At 40.9% G+C, this 12145-nt stretch overlaps 1 protein-coding gene across 1 annotated transcript in view; it reads left to right on the top strand.

Annotated features, from left to right (window-relative positions):
* Positions 1-262: 262 nt before the first annotated feature.
* The window catches only part of m1ap (meiosis 1 associated protein), a gene marked incomplete at its 3' end in the record, with an annotated part of 25261 nt that continues 13378 nt past the window's right edge, over positions 263-12145 (top strand). The window contains exons 1-3 of the mRNA XM_084549344.1: positions 263-537; positions 711-908; positions 6280-6451. Of these exons, the coding sequence (XP_084405470.1) occupies positions 280-537; positions 711-908; positions 6280-6451 (628 nt within the window). The 5' untranslated portion in view covers positions 263-279. The remainder of the gene's footprint in view (positions 538-710; positions 909-6279; positions 6452-12145) is intronic.

Here is a 12145-nt window from a genome sequence, read left to right as displayed (position 1 = left end):
TTAGAATCAGTCCACCTGTTTAATAAGTGGATTTTGGCCAGTGTTAGAATTTGCAGGAACCTCAACAGAGATGACACAAGACTGAAGTCATTGCGTGTACATGAGCACATTAAACTCTTAAACGTACATGCAGTCAGCTGCAGGAAGGATCACAGATGTTCTCTTTACAGTGACGCACACTGCCGATGATCGGGACTTCACGTAATGACGTTTGTTTGGTTTTTGTCATCGTGTGAGTCATGTGTTGTGGCAATCTGTGTTTATTATTCTCAGGTGTCCATGGATAACAGAAAGAGGCCAGCAGCTTCCTCCAGCGCCGGGAGTTTGGTGTTCTGGTCCTCTTCATTCCCACAACAACCAGCCAGAGTCCTTATTGTGGAGGCAGTGCCACCCTGGTGGTCGGAGACCTGCGCTGTGCTTTGTAATGCTCTGGATAACTTCTTATCCCTGGCCTGCAGCCTGGATGGACCCTGTAGGATACCGCTGCTCAGCCTGTATGCAATCAGCAGGCAGCAGGAATGTCTACTGCCATTTGTGGTAAGATAGAAGAAGAAGGTGAAATCATTCTACTGGAAAACACACAATCTTTTTCTATTATTGCTTTCTCTTGTAGATTATATATCACCTCTTTTCCTGTTGGTGCATTCTGTCACCCATGCTATCTCTCAGCTGTATATATTTTTCACTACCTGTCGCTTTCTATTTTTTAGCAGGTTCGAGGTAACTTGGCCAGGCTGCATTCCTGCGTTGAGGAGCTGAGGTCTATTCCATGTGAAGGTTGTATCAGGGGAGCAACCAGAGGAGGCAATCTGCTGCGACAGGCAGTGTTGGACAGTCTGCAGCAGTTTAAACAGTACATCAGACACACCAGCACAGGCAGCCGGGGCAGCAACAACATGTCCGTGGAGGTGAGCCTAGACAGAGCCTCGATTTACACGAGAAGACAATGTCTTTTTAAAAATCGCACATTGTGATTAGTGAGCAGCTCCCACTGAAGAATCACACCGGCCGCCCTAAGCTACAGATCAGAGGGAGTTTGTACATGAATCAACAAAAGCACATTGCTACAGAGTTATGGCCTCATGATCCTGATGAGCAAAACGCCATGTGTTTGTCAAAGGTATTCAGGCATTCAGGCAATGCTCTTACACACTGTTAACATGAGTGATGAGAATGAATGAATCCACAGATTTTGCTGTTTACGAGCAGCAAACTAAATGGAGATGCTAGGGATTGAACCCAGGACCTCATACATGCGAAGCATGCGCTCTACCACTGAGCTACATCCCCTTTGTTTCAAGAAAGCCACATTCTTTCTTTGTGGCAAATAATGATCTAATGACCACGTATCAATGCAGCAGCATTGGTTACATTTCAACAGTGTTTAATGATCACTGCTACGCTTTTGACATGAATTATCTGAATAAATATTTCACCAATTTTCCATGTAGCAGGATGCTTTAGAATTTTTTCCAAAGTTCAAACACAGCCTCCCTCTTATGGCCCGTTCTATTTGTCTTGTAAGCGCGACTTGCAACTCGAGAGTGACGTCACATCCGTGTTGGAAAACAAGTTACAGCGGGTTTTTGCGTTCTGTTTTGTACACAACACGACAGGTCGGAGAAAAGATGTTCATAGTGTTTATCTCGTTTACAGTGCAACCACGGCGGATTTCACATGTTCACTACATATTACACAAACATATTTCACAGTTTGATATCTGAATATTCCGTTTTGATTAACGTTAACGATAGGCTACTGCTCTGCTTTCTGCTCAAGACTCGGCATTGTTGTCATAGTAACTGAACTAACTGAACTCGGGGTCCTCTGAGCCTCGACGAGTTGACGACCTGTATGTACGACCTCGGGGGCGTTCTATTTGCAACTTCCGGTTCGTCACTCCGGAAACCGACTCGCAAACCGAGTTCGGTGGACAAATAGAACGCCCCATTAGGTCTGTGAAGGTTCTCAGTTATCCAGGTGATGGTATATCCAAAAAACATTTTTTTTTTTTTTTTTTAAATAAAGGCAGTTTGTGGAAGAAATGCAGAAGAAGTCAAGTTGCTCCTAATGTTTTTGGAATTAGCCTCCATCTTAATTCCTTCAACAGGATCCTGGCAAAGAAGGATGTTGCAATATTTGTGCATATCTAAAATTATGTTGGTATCCAAGTCTTCCATGGTGTTTAAAACCCAAAAAGCAGGGGGCCGTGTGTTACAGTGTGTTGTAAAAACTGGCAGCAGCCTCCTGGAATAATGATGGTGCCATCACCCACATCAACAACAGTACTCACTCCCAGCTGGACAAGCGTTTGGGGAAATATGCACGCTGCCGTTTACTGACTTCAGTTAGGCCTTCAAGGGCAAGACTAGTTGCCGAGCTCAGGGATTAACCTCTTCACTTTGCTCCCGGATCCTGAGCTTCCATAGCAGGCTTATAAAACTCAACAACATATCCGACACACCTTAATCTGAAAATTATTTGAATTTGGAAGATACAAGGAAATTTATGCCATAAGAAGTGGAGATGCTGGGGATTGAACCCAGGACCTCATACATGCAAAGCATGCGCTCTACCACTGAGCTACATCCCCTCATGTCACAGCTCCTGATATCACAAAAAATCATCTTCATTTACAGACTTTTTTCATTCAGATTGTATATTGTACCTTTTTAAAAATGTATAATTTACAATCTGAAGGACATAAAGGTAGGTCCTGGTCTGTAGTGTTCAACAAACATGCAGATTCATGGTAAGGATTGTGGCGTGTTATTGGCTCTACTGCATGTCTGTTAGGCAGTTTAGACTTCTGCGTTAAATTAACACAGAGGCAACGGCGATAACGCAGACACCTATGTGGACCTTATGCAGAGACTAGCGGCATAGGTGATGTGCACCTCCCCCCTATATATATATATATATATATATTCAGTCATCTAGGTCATGATATGTTTCAGCCTTTTTTTTGCTCTTTTTTTTTGGATAGTTGGCTAAACTGCCTCTGAAAATGACTGATGACTGAAATGTTTTCTTGAATGTTATAAAAGGAGGCCAGCTCGGAGTCAGCAAAAGATAACTTTGTGAGTGAATAAGACATTTTATTACATTTTATGTTCTAAAAGAGAAAAAAACATCCATAACATGCTGCAATTTCTTTGTCAATTTGGCCACTTTCAGGCGTTCAGAATATGAAGTCTTCAATCAAATGTTCCGTTGTTTCTTTCTCCTCATATACATTATAAAGGAGCATCCCCAAAGCCGCAGACTAGCTCAGACTGAATAGACCTCCTTTGATAATCAAGCTTTGTACTTAATGCTAATGTAGAGAAGAGGTTCCACTTATACCTGTTAAATGAGCTCTCCTCGGGTCCCATTCGGTGTATTTAGCAGCTCCAAAAAAGCATATTGAATTAGGAACCTCATTAGCATGTTTTTAAGCAGGCTCTGTTAACTGTCCATTTTAGTGGCTGAGAACTCTTCACATCACATATGAAAGAGTCCACTTAAAACCAGCCCGTGCTCATTTCTAATGCAGCAAGTGGACTCTATTCATCTGCTACTGAACTGTCAGCCTAGAAAGAGCTGTAAAACTGAAAAGCTTTAGTAGTTTCCAGTGCTCCACTGCTGGAATATCCAACCAGCTATCACTTGTAAGTGCCAGAGTGGCGCAATGTAGAAAATATGTAAAGAGGTTTCCTTATTTAGCTGTTTTTTACATTTATTTTCTAAACAGTTTCAAGGCTTGTCTAATTTGCTTCCACTCACTAAGGAGCACTACATCGTTTCATTATAACTTAAGTAGATGAAACTGTTGACGTCAACAGAAGATCATAACTTCCACTTGGATGCATCCCATTTCATATTATCATAAATTTGTGTTTGTGTTACATAATTCAGAGACAGTATGAGGCTAATATTTTGCAAAAGTTCTCGGCTCACAGCTGTGAACATGCAAAACATTTGGAATTACATTTGAGGGGAAGAGATTTCGTCGCTGCCTTTCCTGTTAAATTTTAAGCATGTCCTCCGGACACTATGATGAGGATTTTTAAATCAAGCCGGCTTTTTTTAGGAAGCCCTGGACAGATGATTATACTAAGACCCACTGTTCCAGACAGCAGAAGGTATGAATAGCACTATTAGGAGACAGAGAGACACTAAGCAGAGACATAGCCCTATTCATGTGTGTCTGTGAGTGTGTTGCGGATCCACTAATACAATACATGTTTTCATTTATATACATGACTATACTATTCATGCTTATGTTCTCCCCGATTATGTGCATCAGGCTTTAGCAGCAGACTCTGCTCATGTCTCAACAACCAGAAGCAGACACCGGAATACATCAATAATCCTATTATAATCATCATTTTCTGCTAATGTTAATTTGAATCCGGAGGAGCCTAACATGGGTTTATCTTTTTCCCCGCCATTAGGCATGTAAATTCCACAGAAAACTAATTTCATATCATTCCATTATCAGAGTTCAGTGCTTATTTTAAGATAGTGACTTTTGTGCAAATGTTCCGCAGAAAAATAATGGATTTGTAAAAACATTTAGAAGAGCATTAACCCCGGTTTAAGTCATTTAATAATAGTTAGTTATAGGGGATATTAAGGTTACAGATCATGAGGCAAGAGTGCAGTTAAAGATAATCATCTCCATGAAAACATAGCCTAACAGTGTGGGAAGTTAAAAGTTGGGTGATTGTAACAGATGGGCCGTGTCATTTCTGTTGCAGTGGGAATTGACTTTACTTGGACTGCGACAGTGGGTCTGACATAATGCATTCAATTTAGCAACTATAATTACTGCATGTCACATCCCTTAAGAACAAGAGAAACATTACAGTCAGACACAAAGAACGCTTTGTTGTGGTGATGTTGTGCGTTCCTTTGTGGATATTGTATGATCTTTCCTTAAGCCAGCTGGAACAGTTCAAAAGTAGTACGCTTTAGGGATTGAGTTCTGGAAATGAGCGTTGATGTGGCTGATTATTAATACAATCAAACGTGTTTGTTTGGAGTGGCTGTGGAACATTGTTGGTTTACTTCAATGGAGGACAACAGGCCTCAGCAGGACTCTTCAGCTACTGTAGTTTGAATGGCAAACATCAAACTGTGTTTTCAGTAAAACATTAATGGAAGGAGCATGAGGCTCACGATAGGATGGTATCACGATACTTAAAGGGGAACTACTGTTTTTTTACAACCTGGACCTTATTTCTGGCATAAGATACGATCGTTTACTCACCCATATAACTTTTGTGTAATTTGTAGTCGTTCTGGAGATATTTATCCATATAGTGGGAGTGACTGGGGCACCGAAACACAGCCTCTAAATAACGCATTATCTGCCACGAAACTTGTTCATTTCAGCAATATTTTGTTATCGTATGCTTTTGCTATTCCCCGTTGAGTCCAGAATTATCTGTTATCATCATCCGGGGTCTGTAGATTGACCTACAGACCCCGGATGATGTCTTCTGACCTGGATGATGTCATCTCTGAGCGCCGCATGCACTCACGATGGTCGGCTTGATTACCTGTAATTTGCTACTGCTATGGTTTCGTCCACAACCTCAGAATCAGAAAAATATTCAGCCATGTTGCAAAAAACTAGCATGTAGGTCATGATAGCAGGTAACTCCGGACTCAACGGGGAATAGCACTAATGTGTCATAACAAAATATTGGTGAAATGAACATGTTTCGCGGCAGATAATGCGTTATTTAGAGGCTGCGTTTCAGTGCCCCAGTCACTCCCACTATATGGATATACGCGGATCTAGATATCTCCCGAACGGCTACAAATTACACCAAAGTTATATGGGTGAGTAAACGATCATATTTTATGCCAGAAATAAGGTCCAGGTTGTAAAAAACAGCAGTTCCTATTTAAATCACGATATGATATGTGAACAGATTAGGATTTGAACCATTTGCTATATGCGGAGTATTGCAATCACACATATGTTTTAATTTTACTGTTTTACTTGTGCAAAACTCTGGATACACTAGTGTGAGATGAGTCTCTATTTTCACAGTATGTCAAGAGTTTCTGTGTGTTTTATTTTCTTACGACACCTCTTGCAAATCCCATGTGTAATATCCATCTCTTTCATCCCTTTGTTGTTAAAAAAATAAATCCAACGTAAGTCCACTGAATCACAGGCTGCACTTTTTTTATTCTCTCTTCATCCAACAGGATTCAATATTTCTTATTATTTAGGTTTGCCTCTTTTTTATTACTGTTTTTTTCATCTTAATTTATTCATAGATTACTGTGGTGACCAGCCAGCCCGGCCGAGGCATTGTTCATCAGTTGGAGACGGGGCTCAAAGATGCTGACCTGATGTCCCTGAAGCGTCTGCTGGTGGTACAGATCCATAGTGCTGCAGACTGGGACCAAGACGCTCTTTCGCCTGAAGGCACAAACACTGAGACTGAAGGTAGGACAAACAAATGCAGCAAACGCAAATTCAGAATATTGCATAAACTGATTATTTGTTCTCGTACATTACTCACCACTGCCAGTACATGTCGCTCCATTTAAAGCAACAACAAAAGAGCATTAGCAAAATACATGAAGGTGGACTGCTATCTATTTCCCGAGCAGACTTCACTCCCCCGTACACACTCACTGTTCCTCTGCTGCTTTCTTAAACCATTTTCCATGTAGCGCTGACCCATTTCTTGCAGTGAATATTTACAGTTTGCACTCAACAGTCAAAACACATGTCAAAATTTATATATAACTTGGCTGCAATCCAAACATTTGCCAATCCTCTCGGATTGCCATAATCATATGTCATGTCTTTGTTAATTACAAAGTTCAAGTGATGTGGTCTGAATAAGTAAAGAGTGCTCTGGAGAAATGAAGGGGAGGGAAAGGAGAGAAGCAGAAAGTGAGAAAGAGAAAAAAACATACAAGGAGGAGAGAATAACAAGAGCCGGTTTAACAGTAAACAGTACAGCCTCTCTTGTAAAACTATTTATTCGGCATGTGAACTATTTATTCCAGGGCGATAAATTGTTATTGTATCAGTGGAAGAAAGCCTTGAACTGACTGTGACTGTGGTTTCAGACGCCTGTGTGATGCTGGAAACACGATGCTAATGTTCTTATGAGTTGTTATGAGAATCACCTGACACAGTTATATCAGTTACGCAACACCAACTGCAAAACTTATGTCTTTCAATCCCCTTTCTTCTGGTTTTACATAATATTTTTTTTAAAAGATAATGATCAGTATATCTTTGTCCCAGTTTTCCCCAATAAAACTTTGCTTTGTTTAACTTGGAGTTGATTCTGATTTGGAGCAGTCCTTGTACAATTACAGCAGCGAGCAGGGAGAGCATGGTGTATGTGCATTCAGTGTCTACAGAAAGTATTTAGAAAATATTTCCAGGAATCGTGGTGTAAGAGTCCCTGCAGCAGAACATATAGTGAAAATTTATTTGTATTTATTGTATTCATAAATCAATATGAGGCATACTTATTTGTGTCTCTCCCCAATACCTAATAAAAAGCTATGGTATTCAACGAAGGAATGTTTGGAACGGAGCCCTGGAAACATGGTTTATCGTTACCACATTGTAATGATGAGTTTGATGAGGCCTACACCCTTTTAGCTGCTGCGACGCAGCTGGGAATAGATCGCTGTGTCCCTCCGCAGTGTTGTTTTCTTCATAGCACTGAATGTTGGAGGCACGATTGTCGCTCAAGCCCGTTGATGCTACAGATCCAGCCGCATAATTATGTCAATACCAGTGGTGCTAACAGTCCCACATCAAGCTGTTTTCATTAGGAATGGTTCTTTCCGCTGTGGAGAAGCGACGGTTCTTGTTACCATAACATCTCCATACACAGTGTTTCTGGTTTCACTAGTGTTTGGGTGGCTTGGTGTGTAGATGTTCTGAGCTGTAAATGTTGGGTGTGTTCATGTCTTCTAGCTAACAGCATTGTCATTCTGAAGATTCATCTTTTCTGTCACCATAAATGTTGTTCTTCTGAACTTAGAAATATAATGAATACTGTATGACGACATTATAGATTGCCTTAATTTATTATTATTATTATTGCTGTAATTCTCACTGGCTTCTATAATATATGGTCACTGTCTGTGTTGCTAATGGTCTCTTGTGGAGACCAACTGTCTGTGCTGCAACTGCTTGTTCCAAGGTCACTATTCGCATGGTGAATTTGGTAGTAGGTTCCAAAGGATTGTGTTTCCTTGTGGTAAACATTTGGGGAACTCTGCATCTACATCAAACGCTCCCATTGGTTGTCTCCACAGTCGCATCACCTTAGATCTTTGTACCCCGTCCACTCTACGTCCGCAAATGGCCCAGTCATTACTACAGATTGATGGATCACATTAACATTCATGATCTCTTGTTGCCACATTGCTGTTCGTCGCTTCAGTGTGTGCACTAGGAGTTGCACGAGTTCAGATTTTTTAAAGTCGACTGTTATGTGATGAAAATCTAGTCGTTGATGAGGTCACTAATAAAAACACAGTAGAAAGTAACGCTTTGCAGCAATGAAATCTATATTCTTGACCTGAATGAACGGACATCTCATGAGCTAGATACTGTGCGCTGCAGAAGTGTATAGCCTGTACAAAAAAAGGCTGCAACTCAGCACCATCTTTAGCATTTACTAGCACTCTAAGGCCTGTTTTAAGATGGGTTAGTGTAGCCGGGTTGAAAAAAAAATGCAGCTTAAGGTCTAGTAACTTTGACAATGAAATTCACGAGATAATTGTTGGTTTGCAGCTTCCTGCTCTCTGTTACCGCAGTACGTTTGGTGAAGTCGTTAAATGAATGCTGTTGAGAGGTTTTGGACCGTTCCTCTGCTAGCATTACCGGATGCATTTTCAGACGAGTGTGCATTGCAGTAGTACTTTTATTGTATTTCAGGACTGACTTACGTATTTTGCATGTCACAGTAGTATGTGAAGTCTTTAGTGAAGTATTTCCAGAAACTTGATGAACTGCTGCTAGTTTGCTGCAATGAATGAATGTCTCTAGCCTGTACAACCCCTGGTGTACACCCCACCGGGATACTTTCTAAAATACAGATGGGAAGTAGCGGCTACGACGCCACCTGATTTAGAGATTCACATCAGTGATGATTTGGTCACATAACCCTAAAGTAGACAGGATTAAAATAACACTTTTGGTAAAAGGAAAACAGAAATAGGTATTTCCCTATTTCCCTATTTCCCGCTATAGCCTGAACGCAAGCATTACAGTAAGATTATGTATGTTTGCTATTTTGTGATTGATAAAAAATTTTCCAGCACTCAGTGTGACAGTAAACCCTCAAACATTTTCGATGACGTTCTGTAAGAATCAGCTGGAACAGAAAGGAAAAGGGTCAGAGCTGCTTCCAAGAGCTACACTGACCCCAGAGTTCATCTGGCTAAAAACTGAAGCAGACGTAAATCAAAGATAAGAAGTTTAACTGTACAGCCAGAATAAATTCTACTCAGGCTTAAGGGGGGCTTCAAAATGTCCCAAATTGTGAGAAATCAGTCTGGACACTACCGCCAAAGACCCCATAGTGGAAGTATGTGTTCAAATCCAGGAGACAGATTCAGATAGTTCTTATTAATTAATTGCAAAAACTGAAAGAAGCCGTGTTGATTTTGGGAAGACTCTTGAATCTGGGTGCGCCACTTGACAGCAGATTATTTATTTTGGTTGTGTGTGTGTGTGTGTGTGTGTGTGTGGGTGTGTGTGTGTGAGTGCAGTGTATTGCAGGAAGTGAGGGAGAAATGCAGTTTTAATTTTATACTAAAGGGAAACCTAAAGCTAATTGTTTATGTCATGGCTGAAAGAGGGGTCACGACTTTTGTCCAGAGTGTATTTCACAGCGTGTGTGTATGTGTGTGTGTGTGTGTTTGCTTTATTTTGTCTGGCAGCCCAATTGTGAAATCTGTGGTTTATTTGTCTTCATAAGGACAATTATTTACACATTTGAAGACAAATGTGGACACTATGGGTGTCCTCGTTTCGTTTGGGTTGGTTGAGGTTCAAGGCTCAAAACTGGACTGTGCCACATAACGGACCTCATAAGTATTAATGTACCAGGGTATGTGCAAGTGTCTGAAGGCCAACGCCTTGATAAGCATCCTGTTTTTGTTAAAACTCCACAAGTTTATCCTTGAATCCCAGGTCTGTTCTGTTAATTGTGCGGCTGAACACCAGGGAAAAGATACGGAAATGGGTCACGGAGCAGGAGGAGCAGCGAGAGACAGAGACGGGGATGATTATGGCACCAGTGGTTTTGGTTTTTTTCTTTTCACAGCTTCACAGCAAAGTTGTTGACTGAGACAGAGTCAACAAGCTATTCCACATTGTATGAGGCAGTTCCTCTGGGATAGTCAGGAGGATTCATTTGTTTTGTTTAGATTGATGGGCGAAAAACTAAATTACATTGTTTTTCCTTCGCCTTGTTAAGCATCAGCAAATAAGTGACAGTGTTCTGCAGCTGATATTCAAATGTGAACTAAAGCTGCAGTTTTTCTAGATGTTCAAATTTGTATTTTCTACAAAACACAGTAGATAAAATGGCCTTTTTACATGAACCCACAGAACACTGCATCAAAAACTCACACAGTGTAGTCCACCCTATAATTGCTTTCTTTTCTAAACTAATCAAAAGCACAGAAAGGTATTTGCGTTTGTGATGAAAGTGAGGTCAGAATTTGATGCGGAAGGGAAGGAAATTACGCTATTTGAGATTCTGACAAGACTACATCTATGCCTCTGGCTCCACGTGGATGTACTTTGGCAGAAAACTCATCTGAGCCACAGTAAATGTTAATGTTGGCATTCCGACATTCTCACACCGACAGTGCTAACAAGCTTATTTTAGGCAGATATGACGTTAACTCTGTTCACCATCTGAAGTCTGCATTTAGGACTGCTAACACTGGCTACCCCAGTAAACCCCTGAAACTATGACACTGTCATACCCAACCAAGACGGATGCCATGATGATCAGCCAACACAAGGTTGTTACTAATTGCCCAATTGACCTTTGGCTAAGCCCCGCCCTAGAATGTAGATTGACCAATCACAGCCAAGAGAGCTCCCACAGGGGTCCGACACTTTTTCCACAGCGCTCCATTGACTTTAACGCAGGCGTCTCATATTTTCGGTCTCGGCAGGCTATACTGTCGGTATATATCCAGCATCCAGGGTATGGATAAGCCCAACGATGTGCGCGCAAAACCCTGCGGAGCTAACCAAAACATCACCGTTACAGCTTAAGTTGCATAGTTGTTGATAGCTAGCACACGCTGAAGAAATACAACGTTATACGTGCGTAACGTTAGTCCGTTTGCTTCGTAATAACGATTATAGAAGTGAATAGAGACGTACCCAGCTTTGCATGAACAGTGTTGCTCCTTGATATTGATACCAGAGCCTTATAGATAACCAGAAAACCACAGCCCAGAAGAGAATGTCGGACGTAGCAACAGTAACTAAGGGGGGCGGGGCTTAGCCAAAGGTCAATTGGCATACTCTACATATTTTCGTGTGTATATGTTTATGTATTGCATTTAGTCACTGTTAGTGTGGTTACATGTTCAAAGACACTGTTATTTGAAGGTACCGTAGGACTGTCAATTACATTTGCCACGATCTGATCCTAATTATTGGTCAATCACGTGTCAATCAGTCTGATTTCAGCCTCTATGCTTGACAGTTGAATATGCAATGCATTAAAATTCCTCCAAGCTATTTCTGTTTTATACAGTAGAGTATAAAAGTACATAACAGTAGAGCCTTCTCCATTGTGCAAAATAAATGACTATATGGGTTCTTGTCACAAAATAAACACAGAGCTGTGCGGTTTTAATGAATAAATGACAAACTAACAAATATAAATATCTTCATAAAAAGCTCTGAGGTGTATACCTTAACTTGAAGCTATAAATAACCGTATGCAACCCGCGGAGCTCATAGTATCTACTGTTTTCCAGCTTTTATCTTCCCAGATTCGCAACTCGATACTTCGGAAAGGAAGTTAGTTTAGGCTAACTTTGCTTTTTGTAGCCAGGCTTTTGGTTCTGGACAAAATTCCACAGTGATGAGGGAAACGGAGGAAGAGCAGCAACTTCAAACTTT

This window comes from Chelon labrosus (genome assembly GCF_963514085.1).
Source record: "Chelon labrosus genome assembly, chromosome: 1".
Taxonomy (NCBI): Eukaryota; Metazoa; Chordata; class Actinopteri; order Mugiliformes; family Mugilidae; genus Chelon; species Chelon labrosus.
This window is presented reverse-complemented; position numbering and strand designations above follow the sequence as displayed.